The sequence below is a fragment of the Emydura macquarii genome, unplaced genomic scaffold (assembly GCF_026122565.2).
Source record: "Emydura macquarii macquarii isolate MOO-44397 ecotype Brisbane River unplaced genomic scaffold, CSIRO-AGI_Emac_v2 contig_2422, whole genome shotgun sequence".
Lineage (NCBI taxonomy): Eukaryota > Metazoa > Chordata > Testudines > Chelidae > Emydura > Emydura macquarii.
The window spans coordinates 10,439,389-10,458,669 of record NW_027132559.1 but is presented as its reverse complement, the minus strand read 5'-3'; the positions used below and the strand labels follow the sequence as shown (position 1 = coordinate 10,458,669).

At 38.1% G+C, this 19,281-nt stretch overlaps 1 protein-coding gene across 5 annotated transcripts in view; it reads left to right on the top strand.

The window, feature by feature from the left end:
- UBE2E1 (ubiquitin conjugating enzyme E2 E1) overlaps positions 1 to 18,449 on the top strand; it is a 51,758-nt gene extending 33,309 nt beyond the window's left edge. For all 5 annotated transcript variants that reach the window (XM_067561929.1, XM_067561928.1, XM_067561926.1 and 2 more), the window contains 3 exons: positions 11,194 to 11,326; positions 17,240 to 17,387; positions 17,627 to 18,449. In XM_067561929.1, the coding sequence (XP_067418030.1) occupies positions 11,194 to 11,326; positions 17,240 to 17,387; positions 17,627 to 17,724 (379 nt within the window). In that variant the 3' untranslated portion in view covers positions 17,725 to 18,449. The remainder of the gene's footprint in view (positions 1 to 11,193; positions 11,327 to 17,239; positions 17,388 to 17,626) is intronic.
- The last annotated feature ends 832 nt before the right edge of the window (positions 18,450 to 19,281 follow it).

Below are 19,281 nucleotides of genomic sequence, written 5' to 3'. Positions count from 1 at the left end.
TTTTATCTGCCTGGCCTTAGGCTTTATCAGGCAAAACTTGCTGCTCTCTTTTGTTGTCTCATTACCAACGTATTTAATTTATCAGCATGCCTTTTCTGTTTATGTACAGGTTGGTGACTTTTTTTTTTTAAAGTGGAAATTAGGAGGGCATGAGTTTATACACATGCTGATTTTGGTGTCAGTATGTTTTATCATACCCTTTTCTATGTCTTTATGCCTTAAGTGTGCTGCAGCTTCTGTTACCCTCTGCTGAGTCATCTTTATAACACTTACCTAAACAAGCCCCCTGGTAATTGAAGAACTAGTAAAGATATCAGCACAAGAGTCAACTGAGAGGAAAAGCGTGTTTCTGTCAATGTTAAAACGGTTTGTTTTTTGTTAACACTTATTTAACTTCAATGAGTGACTAACATTCTGGGAAAAGTACATTATTTGTTAAAGATTCACTGCACTTGTCTCATCAGTTACGGAGTGCAAGCCAACCATATATGTCATCTGAAACATCCAGTGTGTCCTCCTGGAAAATCAGAGAAGACCAGACTTCACATTGCTGATATTTCTAAGATAAAAAACTAAACAGAAATAAAACTTTGAGAGGGTTTTTTTTGGTCATCTTTTATACTTCATTAAATAGAATAAAAGGGCACAAGCCCAATAATTTATTTCAGATACTTTGAAGGTCACCTTTTAAGTAAACTCTTATTCTTAAAGTCAAATTGTTGACTCCTGAATAGTATCTGCTGATACTGTCATAATAAACCTTGATTAGCTGCAATGACACTTGTGGCCAACAGCAGGAACTATTATTTATTAACAACCCACAATGCTATATAAATGATTTTTAGTAACTACTATATAATTGTCTTGTTTTTGTTTACTTTAACCGACTGTTTAAGAATAGATTATGATCGGAAACTCTCATCCCAGACCTCTCAGTTGAATAAATTTCTAGGCTGCCAATTCTACAGTTGTAAAATGCATTTTATTATGACTTGTGTGGTATGCAACTGTTATAATACTTAGCAATTGCCTGTAAACAATCAAAATACGCTGTGGTAGTGTCATGTAGTTTGATCTTAAATGTTTTTTTTCCATTCAACAAGGTTGAGCCAATTTTGTATTGGCATGTTGTGGGTTAACCAGAATTTGCCCCAACCACCTTAAAATACATTTCTCTTCAGTGATGACAATTTATAAATCAGTTAATATGAATGCAGTGATCTCAAGAGAGGCAGGATCTTGATAAGGGTTCTATTTAAATGAAGCAGAAGGGGAATTGATCTACTTGAAGTGGGAGGAAGGATGATCTGGCGGCCTAAGGCAGTGTTTCACAAATGGTGGGTCCTGCATAGGGGCTAGGTGGGTCGCCATCACTTTTCAGACACATCATGCCCGCCCCTGCGATGACTATCACTGTACCCCCACACCATCAACTGTATAGGCCCTGGAAGTGCCGCTGCCCCCACCCCTGCATCCCGTTCCTCCACTTCCACTGGGCTGAGGCGGCAGCGTTGTAGAAGTCAGTAGCCTGCGGGAAAGGGACTGGCTGGGAAAGTGAGAGCAAGCGGGCTAAGGAGAGCTGCCCCTTTCCTCCCCCACCACCAGCACCACCACACACACTTTAACGGTGTTCTGAAGCCCTGGATGATGCCACTTCTAGCTAGCAGTAGTTTTTATATGGTTGGTCTCCAAAAAAGAAGATAAAATGCAGTTGAAGGTCACCTTAGAAGAAGTTTTTAAACCACTGGCCTAGTATGTGGGAGGTGCAGGTTCAATTCGCTGCTCTGCCATAGGCTTCCTGTGTGACTCTTGACAAATCACTTAGCCTTTTTGTGCCTCAGAACCCTAACTGTAAAATGGGGATAATGCTTCCCTACCTCAGAGGGGTGTTATAAAGATAAATTCACTAAAAGATTGTGAAGTGCTTTGAGATCTACTGAGGAAAAGCACTAGTTAAGAAATAGGTGATTTTTTTATTACTAACTGGATTCTTTTTGCCTAAGTCTCTCACAATGTAAAAACAAAACTTTGAAGATCAGTGTCTGTCACATAATTCTGTAATATTAGTTCATCATATGGCTAGCCACATTGTAGTAGTAGCATCATTACAGACTGATAGACTATGATGGTTAGAGAAGTCAGTATTTTAGTTGAAGGGGAATACATTGTCAAGCAAAGAATAATCCTTGACTTCTTTTTGTTTCACATTCCTTGTTAAATTATTGCATATGTACTTGTAACAGTCTTAAAATTAGAATACCAATGTCCTAAAGAACATCAAGCACAGTAGTGTGATCTGTCCTGAAATATGGACATTTTAGAGTATCTTTTTAGATGGGTACAGGAGAGAGATTACAGCACATTTCTAATCTGAGGAGTTTTCTCCCTCCATTTAAATATTTTTAAAAGTGTTTTTCCATAGAAATATGAATGTGGGCTTGGAAAGAAAATCAGTTTGTAGCCACAGGAACCCAATCTTTACTAGGAATTTGGAGAGTCTTCATCAGCTGTCAGGTCTTCAGTATATCAACAGCTCTAGCCATATGTTACATATAATTATTAACCTTCTGGGTGCCAGTTTCTACAAGCATATTCATAGCTACAAGTGCACATTAATCTTAGTTATTTAGCTTTTGTATTTCATTGACATATTAATGGTGTGACCATTAATAGTGTAAATTACTAATAATGAGCTCTGAGGGAGCAAGCCACACTAACTAACTTCATACAGCGCAAATTGGTTTACTGTGAGTGGTTTGGGTTTTTTTTTTTTTTTTTTTTGGGGGGGGTTAATTAAAACAAACAAACCCTGCATATGGATTCATTTTATTTTATTTTATTTTATTTGTTGGCTGGAGAAGAAGCCTTCATATCATCTGGATACGAGTCCTGATGTTTAACTTCATAGTGCACCATTTGCAAAATCTGCAAATGCATGACTGGATATGCTAGGACTTTTAATTAGTTTGTATAGACTTAATCTCTCATAAATAGTATATATGTGTTTTGTTTTTGGAGTAGCAGGATTTTCGGTTTTTTCAAATGGGTAGAAAACATAGGATTTAGGGAACAGTCTTTTGATCCTGTTAAAATGAAGGTGGACAATTTGAGGGAGTGGAATTTCCTTGCAGTGTTTAAAGACATGTTTATGGTCCTGCCACCTGCAAAGAAATTAGAGGAGGAAGTGGACCATAAACCTATCTTGTCTCTAGAGATATTAGCTGCAGCCAGTTCTAGTGACCCATGTGCTTTGATTGGTATCTTGTTGGTATAGAGATGCACCATTTCTTGAAGGAGATGCATTCTATTTTGAGTCCTTAAATCCAGAATTATCTCCATTTGTACAGAGATCACTTGATGTGGTGAATCTCATTTTAGGATATGTTTGCCTTCTGACAGCATAAAAATTACAAAGCTAATTTACTACTTGTTCTGTATCAGCTACCAAAAACATGTTGGAGTTTGAGGGTAGGTCTACACTACCACTTATGTCACTCAAGGGTGTGAAGAAGACACCCCCCCCCCCCCCCCCCCCGAGCGATGCAAGTTACAGCGACCTAAGCATTTTCCTAAACTGTGTCAGTGGAAGACGCTCTCCTGTCAACATAGCTTCCACCTCTAGTGGAGGTGGAGTAATTATGCCAACGGGAGAGCGCTGTCCCATCAGCATACAGCGACTTCACCAGATGCGCTACAGCGGTGCAGCTGCATCGGTGCCAGTGTAGACTTGCCCTGAGAAAGTATCCAAAATACAGAAAAGCTATACCTGTGAGACTCTTTCACTTTACAAATTAATTGCAAGTTCTGTACAGCTATACAATAAGTACTAAATTTGGAAACAAGTGTCTGGAGGATTTTCTTTCCTCATGTTGGTAGCTAATAGTCCAGGTGACAAATGGCAGGAATGAAACTGATGGTAAAAATAGCATAAGATTAGGTTTGCAGAACATAGCTTTAGCCTTTTACCATCACATCTTTCTGTCATTTAAATAAACCTTTACAAATTGTTAGGCAATTCATACTCTCACTCATCCCAATGATCTTTTTGTTTCTTGTGCAGGTTATCATTTAATGAGAGGGGTAAAGTCAGATCACTTTGGTCTTTGTATTGAAATGTAACTTTACAGGAAAAAGTGAAAAAGATTTGCACAGGATGAGAATAATTCCACTAACATTTCAAAGTTTGGCATTTCATGTCCTTGCATATTTAAATAGAGGCGTATGCTGTAACTGTGGTCTTTTATAAAACAGTTCAACCGCTCTGTAATGAGATTGGAAGCTTAGGGGCTGTTCCTACACATGGTAAAGATAAGCTTCCAGTGTTCAGTGGCAGAGGGAACCTCTGAAGGAGAAGCCCTCAGGGAGTGGAGTAATTTGAATTTATTTTCAATTTTGGAACCAATGTTAAATGTATTAATTTCTTCTGAACCTTTTTATTAGGACTTGCTTCTAAATTGAAGTAATTATTGCTAAACTACACAGAGCTTCAGCACACCCTGGAGAAAAAATGTAAGCCTCCTTCTGACCCTTCCAGTAATCAAGCTTTTATTTTTAAGCTTTGAAGTAAGGTTTAAAAATTGAACTTTGCAGCAAAAGTGTCTGAGTTGGCTTTCCCACAAAAGATTTCAAATAGTTTAGTAGCAACCTCAGAATTGTACACTGCTGCAAGTAAAACATACAAATTATAGTCCCAGTCCTGCAAACACTTACCGTTGAGTGCAGTACTTTCTACCATGATAAGGTAAAGTAGCAAGTACTTCACCTGATTGATAGTGTTTGCAGGACTGAGCATTTAGCTGGATTGTGTCTCAGTGGTTTTCACTCAGCTACACTGAACCATTTGCAAAATATCTTTGTGTTCTGGTCATATGTGGAAACCCCACTTGATTTTTCACTAAGAAAACCCCAAAATATTTTCACTCTAACACATAAGATTATATAATTCTATGTTGGATAGTAAATATTGTACTTAGTTCTTGCTTCAACTTCTTCCGAGGTTCATTTGTTACAAAGTTTACCTTCCAGTTTTAAGCATATACATTTTCTTGCATTTTCTTCAAAAATGCCTTTTTAATAAATTAATAAGATATTTAAGGAGAGTCTTTCTTTTCCAAATTCTAAAGCCGAAATGTTGTGAGAGCTCTCTCTCTCCTGTTAGGAATATAGTAAGATTTGTAAGGCATTTACCCTAGAAAATAGTTGTGACATACAGAAAATACCAACGACTTCAAGAAATAGATCAGGTTATTACTATAATAATAATACTACTACTTAATGTTTTTTCATTCTTATCCTCAAGTTTTTTACAAAGGGAATTAAATAATTAGGTCTTGTTATCCCCATTTTACAGGTGGTGGTATCACCATAATAGTAGTCTATTTTATTTTTACTGTATTATCTCCACTACTTCCTCCTCTGTTTCCTTTTAAAACAAAAAAAAAAAAAAAAAAAAACAGCCAGCCCTCCACCTTGTCCCTGGTCTCTATTCCTCACCCCTCATGCAGCTCCTAGGCATTTCACCCCTGGTCAATCCATCATTTTAGTTGAACTTGACACTGGGGAGCAGCTGGGAGCTGTCCCTAATTAAAGTGGGCAAAAATATTGCTCTGACTTACTTAGTCACATGATAGTTCAGTGCACTATCTGTTAGGCTGTCAGAGCTGCCCAGAAGGTGTTTTGGTGGTGGTGGTGGTGGTGGTGGTATTTTTTGTTTTGTTTTGGTTTAGTTTTCTTTTGGTCCAGTTTCTTTCCTTGACCTAAAAATGAGACAGAGGAAAAACTCTGATGTTGAAGCTACTTCACTGAAAACAGTAATTAAATGAGCATGACCCAAGGCATCATCTTAGCTTCTTCTGTCGTGGCTGGTCAGATTAATTTCTCAATACCTTGTGATGTTTCAGTGCTTCTTGAGACTGTTGTAAAAGAAAACTAGCTTGTGGAATTTAGGAGATACAAAACATGCATACTCAAATCTTGTAGAAAACTAGGGTTGGAGGCATCTTTTCTTCTCTGTTCTGCATGAATTAAGATGGGAGGAAGAGTGGCAGGGATGAAACTATCTGCAGCCCTTAGTCTTCAGTTTACACAATTCTTAGAAGTATTTATTACTTGTTTATGCTATAGAGTCTGCAAAAATAGAGTTGCCCTGCCCTGCCCTGAAGAGCAGCTCTGTTGGTAACTCAGAAATAAGCTCTTTGTACAGTGGGGCGTGGAATAAATTTCTAGCAGGTAAACTGTGTGTGGGAGGGAATATTATTTCTAAAACTATGGTTGTGCACTTATGTACATTTTTTAAAAACAAGATATCATGGCGAAAGAAAGCTTTGGGTATTTTAGTATACGTTGATGTTTCTGTATTTGGAGTACTTTTGAAATGTGATACACCTTAATAAAAAAACTCCTCAGAGCAGAAAACTGATTTAATACAGAATTTCCTGACTCTGCATGTTTTTGTTTTCTGTTAAACTTCCAACTGTGATGTTGTATCTGCATCCCAGCTTTCCTCCAGTACCTACACCTGTTTCTTATAGCGACCCATACCCTCATCCTCCATTAATGGGTCAGGGACTTCTTGTGTCCTACATAACCCCTCCCCTAAGCTAAGTTCATCTTCATGATATAGGATAGAGACCCCCCCATGTATCCCATCCACTATATTGATGTGGGCTTCCAGAATGGGGCAGCATTATAACATCATATAATGGAAGATATAGTGCAATGGATGAGGGGGCAGAGTTAAGGTCAAAGTTGGAAACTTAGTTGAATATTGCATTACACTTTCATATTAAATGCTCGGCCTTAATGCTCTGTTTACAAAGTATTTTTCCCTTGGATCTTTCTTAAAGAAAAAGTTTGTTTATATTTTTAACACAGTAGATTAAGAACACTGAAACCTGTTACTAGTGACCACCATCAGAACTCCATTTTTTATTTAGTTGTTTACAATAGATAGCTTTGTAATACATTGGTAACCAAACAACTTACTTGTTTTAAAGTGTAAAACAAAATAAAAAGATAGATATTAGGGTAGAGAAGAGAAACATTAGTCTGTATGGTTTGAATATTATACGAAATAGAAAAGTAGTATCACCATATTAGAGGCAATTCTGTAAGTTGCATCAAACAAAATGGTAAACCATGATGCATTTTTGGGTTTTACTAAAATAAAACAAAGAATTCTGCCATAGAAACCATGTACTTTTTAAGTCCAGTGCATTTTATTTTATGTAATAACTTGAAAAATATCTTCATTTCAAAATTATTGCCCGTGTGTATCTTGTTTGGTGTTCAATTAAAACTTGCCATCACAGTTTGTAATTTAGCAACATTAGAGCAGAGATGACTGAGGTTGTTTTGTCTGGGAATTCCCAAATTTTTCCAATGTGTCGTTTGCTTGTTTTGTAGGTTTGATCTGGATCTCTGGAATGGTTAGTCTCCAAAGCATTTTTGTTCTCGTCTTTGTTTTCCAGAGGCTTGTAACTCCAAAACAGCTTGGCCAGTTTGCTTTATTAAATAGGGCTTTAAATTAAAAAATTCAATTAAAAAATAGGGCTCTAGAACAGATGCCATGAATATGGATTTGAGTGTGAATTAATGGTTTTTTCTTCATGGTCCTAATTGAAATATTGGTCAGTTTTCCATGGGCTACTGAAATGAATTGTGGCTAATTGTCTTTTCTCTCACCATCCTGTCAAGTTGACCTACGGCTGTCTGTGGCATTTTAAGTGACACCCTTAAATTGAACATCTCTTAGAATAAGAGCAGTGACCATTGGCAGAAATTTAGGCACCTTGGGGATTTTAACAGTGAAAATTTAACCACAACATTTTAGATGCCTCCAGGATTAGGCGTCAGCCAAGCAGGGGTTTTGAGGATCTCACTGATGCCTAAATGTTGGTTGTAAGTGGCAATTAGGCACCTAGATCCTTTTGTGGATTTAGGGTTCAGTCTTTAAATACACCTGCAACCGCCACAAACTCATTTCCCGCCCGTTCCCCCCCAAAAATGTTTTGGAGGTAGACAATCGTTGGCTTTTGGATTTAATACAGTATGTTGTAACTATTTATATTGGAATCAATTTATATGTTTTTAAATTGTCTTCAGAATGGCCAAGTGTTTGACAGCTGCTAAATTTTGCATCCGTCTGTTATAGTCATTTAACTTGAGTACAGTGGTGACACAGATCATTGGAGGTATCAGTTGTATTTATGCACCATATAGCTACGTAGTGATGTGTTATTTTGAAACAGATAACTGCAAAGGACTTTTAAGCAAAGAATGTAATTCCTCACCTTTTGGCTTCTTTTTATATCTTCACGGAAGTTAATGCCACTGCACTTAAAATACATTCAAGTACCATCACTTTTCTAATAACACTTGGGTATTGAGCCACTTGATAGTACCTAATCCTAATTTAAACCCAAGTAATGTAGCGTTCTATAACTGACTTACATCTTCCTCTTTCAGTCTTTTCTTTATAAGAAATCAGTTATGCTATTCAAAAATTGAAATCCTCCAGCTATTTCACACGGTTAATTGAAACTAAAGGCTTGAAGGTAGGCTACATGTATCATTTTTAAATAAAATATTGGGGAAACGTCTTCTGATGTTTTACAAAGATGTGATATATATTTAATCCGAACCTCTAGTAATACATTGCTTCATCTGTGGAAAGGAAGGCACCTTACATGCATTAATAACTCTAATTGGAAGTCTAATAGGGTATAAGAGATTTCCAAGACTATTAAGAATAATATTTTTAAGTCATTGTTTTTTTTATTGACAGTCCTTTGGGTTTCAACTGGAAATGATTTGCAAAATAAAATACTGAAATATTTCTCATTGGCTCAGAGGGTTGTATTTAGTATGCTGATCGCATATTACGTCCCCCATCCTCCCACATTGAAGTACTCCCAGTTGACAGTTCTTACTTTGTAAATTCCAGCAGTAAATTGATATTAACAAATTGCAAGGACCTGTTCCATGCAGTAGTTCCATTTTAAGGGGTTGGCTGGTGCAACTTGGAGTAATGATAGTGTTTGAATACCACTCCAAGAGGTAATTTCTTGGAGTAGTGGCTAAGGGCACCCAAGAGTGTCTTTTTCAATAACTTTGCACAGTTAAGATGGTGCCTGTCACTAGGCAGGGCTTCTTTGTAGAAATACAGTAATGTCACAGCCCATTACACATCCAGTAGCTGTAGAGCTAAGCATCCAGATAAATGGACCTGTATAGGACAAAGACAAATAATTAGGGAGGAGAGGGATATCATGAGTCTTTAGGGTACAGAGAATGGAATGGATTTTACTTTACATTAGTGTTTTTGTTCCAAGCCTCATTTCATGAGCTGTGTGAAGCTTTGGGTTTGGATGAGAGAAATCTTTACCAGTGTACGGTGTGTAATTTTTGTGCTAGTTTTCAAAACTTTACACATTGGGGAGGATTTGAGGAGATATGCAAAGAAACCTACTTCTAGTACAGGTCTAGCTATTAAAATTAATCGACAAAGTATCATGGGCATTTATTGGATTTGGATGGGTTTATTGTATTAAAGATGAGATTTTAGAGGTATTTGATACAAACTTCCTTCTCCTCCTTTGGCTTACCAGTACATTCAGGAACATGTTCACCAGCAAAATAAAGAGCAGAAAGCAGTCTGTACTTGGGTGTTGGGAGCTTTCTGAGATGTGATCTAAAATTATTTGTATTTATTTATTTCTATTTATAATGCAACTAATAAGCATCCATCAATTACTCTGGATTCCTTCACATTATCACATCCATACCGAATGCATTAGATGTCTTCCACCTCTAATATTAATGCCCCATAATTATAATAATGAATAAAAGACCTTTAATTTACCCTTCCATCCACATCAGTGCTAGGAAAAAAAGATGGTTTTTGCACTGTGCCTGGAATGTTCAATCCAAGTTTTTGCAGAGCAAGGGGAGAAGTGAGTCAAGTCAAGGTGCTTTCATGGAGAATGCCCTGCCAGCAGCTCTCTCCCATTAAAGGGAGCTCCTGTTTGGATATCTCAGCTGATAACAACTGCTACAGTAACACTGAGAGAAAGGTGATTCTTAGATAATTGGGTCTGAAACTATTTAGGGCTTTATAGATTAAAATCAGTACTTTGAGCTTGACTTGTAAACTCTCACGAACTCATTGCACACTATAGAATACTAGTGTATATTCTCAACAAGACTGTCCTCTCAGTGAGCATTTACATTCTGCACCAGCTTTAGTTCCCAGTTAGTTTCAAGATGTAGTGTATTTTCCATGAGGCTCCAGTAGTCTAGAGTGAGAGGGAGATGACTTGAGGAATCATGCTCCTAGATTTGACACTGCTTTTATGTGAATATGCAAAAAACAGCTTTGTAAAATGGGCTGCAACATCAGGAATAACCCATATAGTTGCTTCATTTTAGAAACCATTGTGCACAAAATATACCGTGGCCAAGCAGGAATAAGTTTGACATTGTAGAGTACCATGATATAGTTTTGATCCACTCAATTAAAGCAAATGAACTTCTGTTCAGTAATAATGTAGGAAATATAAAAAATACCTCCTGTTGATCACATTAAACTAAAAAAAAAATCAATACACAATGAGGATAATCTTTTTTTCACTCTCTAATTTGTTTAATGAAGTATCAGTAAGCAGGTTTCCAATTTTAATATGGTCTGTGAGATGTAACTCATGGGATCCCTGTAATAAAGCTGCATTAGGGCTAGGATGAAGCAGTCCTTTCTAAAACATAGAATTTTTCTCTTTGAAGCGGTGTAGTACTTAACTACTGATGTTTCTTGTTGCATTGAACTGGTGCTACTTGAAGTGGTGTGTGTTTTGTTTGTGTTTGTAAGGACAAATGGGGAGGGTGGTACTTCTTCCAAACATCCTGATCAGCAGAAAGGGATTTAAAACACAAAACCGTTTCCCCGCTCTCTCCAGACCGTAGCCAGACAGTGTACCCCACTTTGTCTTCAGCAATAGTACAGCTGTCCAGGTATAAAATTGTAATGAAACTTGAAAGCAAGCAGTCTACTTTTTAGTACAGTCCTTACCTCTACATTGTGTATTAAATACCACATCATTGGGATTAACCAATTTTTTTGAAATCTATGGAATCATATTTATTACAATTGTTTTTTGTAAATTATCTCCTAAATGTATGTCTATTTTTATTTCACAGTGCTGGCCCCAAAGGCGACAACATCTATGAATGGAGATCAACTATTTTAGGACCTCCAGGCTCCGTATATGAGGGTGGAGTTTTCTTCCTTGACATCACATTTACACCAGAATATCCCTTCAAGCCTCCAAAGGTAAAAGAGACAGTCTAACACAGGGGTGGGCAAACTACGGCCTGCAGACTGCATACGGCCCATCCGAGCTTTTAATCCAGCCCTCCAGCACAACCGGTGGTTGCAGCACTGTGGCGGCCGCTCTCCCTCCCAGTCCCATCCCTTCCCCCCACCATGTGGGCCCAGCAGCGCCCTGACTGGAGCTGCTCCTGGCCCCGTGCAGCCCCACCTTTCCCCCCACCCCTCTGTATGGCCCGCCATACAATTTCTATATATAGATGTGGCCCTCAGGCCAAAAGGTTTGCCCACCCCTGGTCTAACACTTTGCTACCCAATGATCTGTTGGATGTTTGCAGCATACTCAATGTTCATGGGACACAGTCAATTTGAAATCAAGTTAATTTAAGAAAATGAGTTAAAGCTGGTTTCAAGAACCACACCTGGAATTCTCCAGCCGATTTTGGTGGGATTTATTTTTCAATCTCCTCTTGATATTTTTTTAGATTTTATTTTCCCTTTCCCTATTATTGTGCAAACGTGGGAAGCTGACTGACTACACAGGGGAAACTATGAAACTGAATATACAAAAAGTGCTATGGATTACACAAAACAAACTGGAAAAAATAGACACAAATATTTGTTTCTCTAATTTTTCAGTTACAGTAAACTTAGTTGTGTTTTGTAACAACCGTAGGTTAAAATCTTTTAGGCAGAAGTGTGGTTTTTAAGTTCCATAGTCCTTTTAGGGGCTTACCGATAGTTGATTTAAGTGTATAATAGCAGTTTTTTAGTAGTGCTTTTCTGGATTCTGGATGTAAGTTCTATTCTGTGTTGTTAGGTTCTATCACAAATCCAGTACTAATGTAAGTAAATGTTGCTTTGTGGTTCACACATTTAGGCCAATATGTTTGGGGATACTTTAGGACAGTCTCTTAAGACCAGAAATTGCTTAACAGGGTTGCCTAATGGTGGTCCCAGGTTTCATTACGTTAGTATTTTCTTGTCCCATGTTGGAGGTGAGGGTGATACAGAGAATCCCAAGAGTACGTCAGCTGACATGGATATGTTCAGCAATGTTTCTTTCAGATTGCTTCACCTTAGGCAGAAGTATGCTGCCACAACTGTCCACTTGTGATAGACACCAAGTGAGACTTGAGATCCTAACAAGTAATAAATGAGTCCTATATCCAATCGTGCCAAAAGTTTGGTTGCCATTTCATTGATGCTTTAGCTTGTCTATGTGAAAATGGGTAGAGAGCAAGTCGCGTTAATGGATATGAGGCTGCAGCCATGAAATTTTTAAAAATGAAAGTTTTTAAAAGTTCTGACTTGAAGTAAGCCACTCAGTGCAAGAAACTTACCAAGAAGCCTATGACAATGGCCAAAGAACTTTTCTATGTTTAGTCTTAATATGTATAAGGTAAATAATTTGTATTTATGCAGCACATGACATTTAGTTCTGTCTTAATCCTCCCACTGTTCCTGTGAGAGAGAACTATTATCCCCACTTTGCAGGTGAAAGAAATTAAATAGAGAGAGAGATACAGGCTCTGGTTAGCAGGTACAAGCTTAAATGCCTTCCTGAATCAGTGACTTGCCTGGGATCACCCAGCAAATGACAGAGCCAAGATTAGAATTGAACGGCTTTTGGCTCCTAGAACTGTGCTTCATCCTCAGGGCTGCTGCTGCTATTCTTCTGCAATATTACACCACACATTTTCTCTGGTTCACAAGAGTAGCATTACAGTAAGGTTGCATTTTTATTTATGTTGAGGTGAAAATAGTAGCTTGGGTTGACCCGATCTGTGCTTTGATCATTTGCATCATAACCTCTAACCACTTTCTTCCCCAATCTCACTTTGCTGGTTATATATATTACCCTGTCCTACCACTTATCTTTGTGAGTCACAGGACCAGCTTCTTTGTATCTTTTTTTCTAATGCTACAGCTGTGTTTTTGCATCAGTGCAGTGACCCAGAGGGAGCTCTTTCAGGTGGGACCTTTCCAGAGGGGGCTTCAGTTTCATTATATTTTCTGCTCTTCTGTATGTCGTAGTGTTCTCTTGGCTTCAAATATCTCTCTCTATTGTCTTAATATCTCAGTGTTTTCCTGAACTGATTTGGTTTTGTTAATATTGTGTAGATTTTTCACTATTGCTATCACTCCAGCATTTGTAACCAATTTTTACTTTAAACCTATTTGTACATTTTTTTTTCAGATTTTACTTTTTATATTCTCCACACTAAGGGCTTTTGTATCAGCAGCAAAAATTGTAAATGGTAAACAGCTGGTCTATATGTACATTCAAAACATTATAGGTCTGAATTTCCACTTAAATGGAAACCACTTATGTTCTTTCCTACATTGCCTCAAATCTCTTGTCGCTTTGATAAGCATCCGTAAATTTTGGCCAGTCTATACCAGCGGTGGTAATTTTTTTTCTACATTACCCAATATGGCTTATGCTTTAATACCAGCTAGCAACCTACTGGACTGAAAACCCATCTAAAGAGGTTGTTTTCTCAAGTTACCCAATTTTCATTTACTGTGCTCAGAGCCAGTATGCATTTGCAAATTGGAATTCTTGAACTCTCCATTAATTTGGTCTTTAGTTCATCAACCTGGAAATACTTACGCTTCCTTTTTGAATGGTTTTATGGTGCATTTTAACAAATTGACTTCTGAAAGCTGGTGAGGTAGTCATTTTGGAAAATCCGAGCGGAAGGTCAAAATAGTGAAATATTAAACCAGCAGTGGGGGGAATTGGAGGCTGCTTATTAGCCAGTAGCAAAAGCCTTGCCTGGGAACTGTAAGTGCCATAGACTTTCATTCTTCCTCACCCACCTCTGTCCTGAATGGAGCTACCTGTTTTTTCTACTGCTATATCGCTAAGTGAGGTCACCCATCTGCTTGGCTTGAGACACGTAAAGAACTGCTCATTGGGGTATATGAAGCAAAGAAACAAATGTCTTTTTGGTTTCTGCATATCTTACCTTTAAGGTTCTCTGATGTACAGAGATCAGCAGCTGTTTTTGTTCTCAGTTGCTGTTGCTTGTTGCTCTCCTGGAGACACTCCCACACGGTGCTCTCTCCTGGAGATTATTTTGTTGTTTCCATACGTAATGTGCAAAAGCATGTACTTTTGTTTAATTGAAACTCAAAGTAATTTATAAAAAATGAAGTGTAATGTCTCCATATTATGGGAGTGTCTCCAGTGTCACCGGCTACTGTACTTCTGAGAACAAAAAGAGCCACAAGCACTCTGCATATCAGGCGAGTTCTTGGAAACTTAAAGATGCAGTCCCCAGCAAACTAGAGGCATTCGTTTCATAGTTATGCATGCCACACCCCTGCCAGTGCTCTGCACTCAGAGACTGAGAGAGAGGGAGGGGCATGAACAGTGTTTTTGCATTGCTGAATGCTAGAAGGATCCAGGAACGCAGCAGAACAGCTATGAGGGAAGACAGACGAGTTTAACATGTGGGCCAGTCTAATCCCAGAAAAAACACTGGTGCACTATTCTTATGCCACACACCTACTGAATGTGCAAGTCACGACTATCTTTATTACCAATAAACAGGCAGTAACATTCATGGGTGTGGACAGCTGGCAAATTCTGAGGATTTAGGGCATGATCCTACAACTTTTTTACTCATGTGAACAATTATAATTCATGCAAGTAGTTCCATTGATTTCAGTGGGAACACACATGTGAGTGAGGGTTACAGGATTGGGGCTGTTATTCTCCAAAACACAGTCGGGACGTTTTTAAATGTTTCTTCTTAATGTGAAGATGTAGGCCATGGTTTTTCAAGCCTGGGTGCCTAAAATTAGGCTCCGAAGTGCATACTTTAGAATCTAAATAAAAGTGGATTGAATTTTCAGAAGTGCTGAGCTCTCTGAAGTCAATGGAAGCTACAGTTGTGCTGCCCCTTTGAAAATCTGGCTGCTCTGCATGGATTTAAGAACCTAATGTGAGAGAAATCTTGGTATCTTGTATTAAAGCATGAGCCATATTTGCTATTCTATAAGAACAAGAAAAAAAATTTTAAGTTGGTTCTCATACTGACTTTAGGCACCCAAGTTTGAAAGCTTTGTTTGGCCATAGCTTCTACAACATGAATTCCTGCATTCTTGTTCTTGAATCTGCAGCTAGACTCCTTGAAACAGTATTGATTTGCTGTGTGGCCTTGGGCAGGTCGCTTGAATACTGTACTTTCATTTCCTCATCTTTAAAATGGAAATTGTGGTGACTGCAGAAATTCTATGGATTTAAGTGGAGTGAATAGAGAAGAGTTGTGGTTGCTAGTCCATTCCTGCTCTGGGGTAGAGGAAGCAGTATTGCCAGACATTCAAAAATCATAAGTTGGGCTCCCTACATCACAAGATTGGTTTAAAAATCATGATTTGTTTAAATTAAAAATGTGGGGTTCCTTTATTTCCCTTCTGGTTTTTAGGGTACACTTAGATCACATTTTTCAAGCTTTTCTCTGATACTTTAAGGGATAGGAACCTTTTTAGTTATTTTACATGAACGTTAAAATTCTCACAATTGCTTATCTCCAGAAGCAAAACCTCACATATGACAAGGCTTAGTATAAAATCATGAGATTTGGGAATTCTGAAGAACGGAGGTTTTGAAAAGCATTCTTCACCTCTTGACTACTCTCAAATACAGTACAGCTTTGACATATTAGTCAAAACCAGAAGCTATCGTCTGGTGGCGTATTTGAAATGAATTTGGGCATTGCCTGGCCATGCTTAATGGACAGGTGTCCATTTCTCTCACGCCGCTATGACAGTGCTCACCATGATAATAATAATTAGTGCCCTCAGTATTGAAGCTGGTTTTGAAAGGGATGGCGACAACTATCCTGACCTGACCCTAGAATTGGTCCCTCTGGGTCAAGATTTGAGAAGCGCAGGAAGGTTTTTCTACTACTTTTGTTTCATTATTTTACCTGTTCTGAGTTGTTCCGAAGCCGTAGAATTCTAAGCGAGCTGCAAAAGCCCCTGGCTGCAGCAGTCATTCCAGAAGTGGAGGCCTGCCTCCTTCTGACGCTGGGGATTCAATGGGAATCTGCTTCAGATATTGGCCTGGATGTGCTGTGGGGCTCTGTGGACTCCTTGATAAATGGCAGACTTCAATTTTCTATGTGGCACCTTTCTACACACTCCATTTATGTTAAAGGTGGAGAAAAAAAATCTAGTCTTATCCTGTAACTGAAATACGATTTGCATTAGAAATGAAGAGAGAATTGTGCAACAAAAATAAAACAACAACAAAGAAATGTTCCATTAACAGTGAGTGATTTTTGTGGGAAATTCAGCATGGAAAGAAACTGACCATCCAAGTTAATCTTGTGGTACTTATGATACACAAACAATTCAGTTTTATCTGTACAGCTTGTGTAGATGTAAAGTATGATTCATTACTTACAATTGTCATTTAAAGTAAATAGTACATCTTCTCTTAAATTTAAGCTACAAGTGAATTGAACTATTGTTTCACATTTTTCTTCTACAAAAGAAATATAACCATTCTTCCTCTTGTTGCATAAAATAATATAGAAAATGGAAGAAAGATTCTCACAATAGTAATCCGCTTGTGGTTTTAAAAGATGATTTAAAGCTGTTTGTAATACAACCAGTTGACGCCAGAGGGCAGCAGCACACCAGCAATCTTAAAAAACCCCGTTTTATTATTGATTATTCTGATTAATCTGATAGGAAAGATTAACTGGCACTCTAATTCAGCTTTAGTATAAATGTATAAAAGTGTGAACTTAATTTTACATCTTGCCCTTGCAGAGCTGCAGTTACTTTTAATCTGAATGAAATATTGGGTTTCCTATCCAGATTCTGTTTAAGTCAAACTTATGACTGTGCAGTTTGACAGGTTAACAAACAGTCTCATAATTGTGGTTTTTCTAGGTTACTTTTCGGACCAGAATCTATCACTGTAATATTAACAGCCAAGGAGTGATCTGCCTTGACATTTTAAAAGACAACTGGAGTCCAGCACTAACTATTTCTAAAGTTCTCCTCTCCATCTGCTCACTTCTTACAGATTGCAACCCTGGTAAGTCTCTCATACCCTTACAGATAACCTCTCTATTGACATAGATCATCTGGCATTTTAATAACTTATGCCCTGATCTTGCACCATTAAAGTCAAAAGAAGAGCTTTGGCATTGACTTCAATGAGCATAGGATGAAGCTCTTGGAGAAACCCATCAGATCAATTCTCAACTTCTTTCTTTTACATTTTTCCCAGTTCTCTTCATTAAAATGAGCGGGAACTTTTTTCTTTCTTTTCAGCTGATCCCCTGGTTGGGAGTATTGCCACTCAGTATATGACTAACAGAGCAGAGCATGACAGAATGGCCAGACAGTGGACCAAAAGATATGCTACATAAAATGGATTTTTGTCAAACACTTGCATTATTTGTCTGTGATGGAAAGAGCTGCTTATTGATTTTGAAGTGGGGGGAGGGAGAGTGCTGGTAAAGAGTAGGGTATTTCTATAACAGATTTTATTCAGTCTTTTATTTCCTAAGATTTTGTTGTTGTAACTTAAGGTATCTTGCTACAGTAGACAGCTAGAATTGGGAATAGCATATTTTAAGACTGTCATTAGTTCAGCAATATTAGCTCACATATAGTACCAAGAATGTAAACATAGACTTTTTTTTTTGGTTCAGTTGCTTGCGATATGTAAAAGATAAAACCGCTTAATTTTGTACAGGTACATATGTTGACATTTATGTAAAAGTCCTTTGAAGACTCTACACACTGAGTTTTTTGTTTTTGTAAAAGATGTTGGGATTTTTTCTCTTGGGAGGGTGCATTGGTATTTAACAAATCCTTTTAAAAGACTCATCTCATGATGTGTAATACAGAGGAGTGGATATATGACCTCATATAAAAATGAGAAGTAGTTAATGTATTATTTTATATGCCAATCTACCTTTGTGAAAAGAAATAAATGTTTTAATCAGGATTTATGGCAACCTGTAGTGAAATACCTTAAGCTGTTTAACTGTAAGGCGTGGAATAGGAGTCACTCAGTGGATTGGTTGTATGTTGTGGGCTACTTAAGTCTGCATTTGTTACTGTGCTAATAAAAATATGTAAAAAATTATTCCTGCTTAGTGATCTGCTTTATTTTGCTGAAATAGCTTCTCCCCAATGCAGTTTGATGAAAGACCTATATTCAGTATCCACTGGTAAGCTAGCTGCTGTCTGAAAGCATTCAGGGAAGAGTTCCCTGTACTGATTTATCAATGGCAATAACCTTGCCTTTAGATGGGTGCTTTGTAGTAAGTAGCTCCTACTGCTTCCATGTTTGAAAGGGTTTTATACGTGAGTATGTACTGGCTGATACCACAGGAATAGAGAGACACGGTGGGTGAGGTGGTACCTTTTATTAGACCAACTTCCGTTTGTGAGAGAGACAAGCTTTTGAGCTTACACAAAGCTCTTTTTCAGATCAGCTACAACACTGCATACCATAGGAACAGTCCAGCTGAGTACAGTGGAACCTGAAGGGGTCTACATAGCATCTCTGTCCCAGCACACTGCAGAACATTCAATGCGTCTTATCTTTAAGGTTATCTTCTCCCAAAACTGGTTTTGAAGTGCTGCTCTTCAGCTAGAACAGCTGAGAAAACAGCTGGAACAGTGTCAGACTAAGGATGGGCTGCAGGTAAGAGGCTGAGGGGAATGCCTGTCACAGCTGTAATGAGAGAGAGCTGTACTTCCAGTTGGAGGGGGATGAGCAGACTGGAGAAGGAATGGCATCATAAAAGAGCTGGGCAGGATACAACTCAAATGAAAAGTTGGGAAGACTGAGGGTGCTACCCACAGCTTCTAACCTGCTGTAAAACTATTTCCTGATAAGGTCGATAGTGCAGCCAAGTAAGGGATAGGGACAATCAAGCTGTAAGGTAGCTAAGTGATCACTATCTTCAATA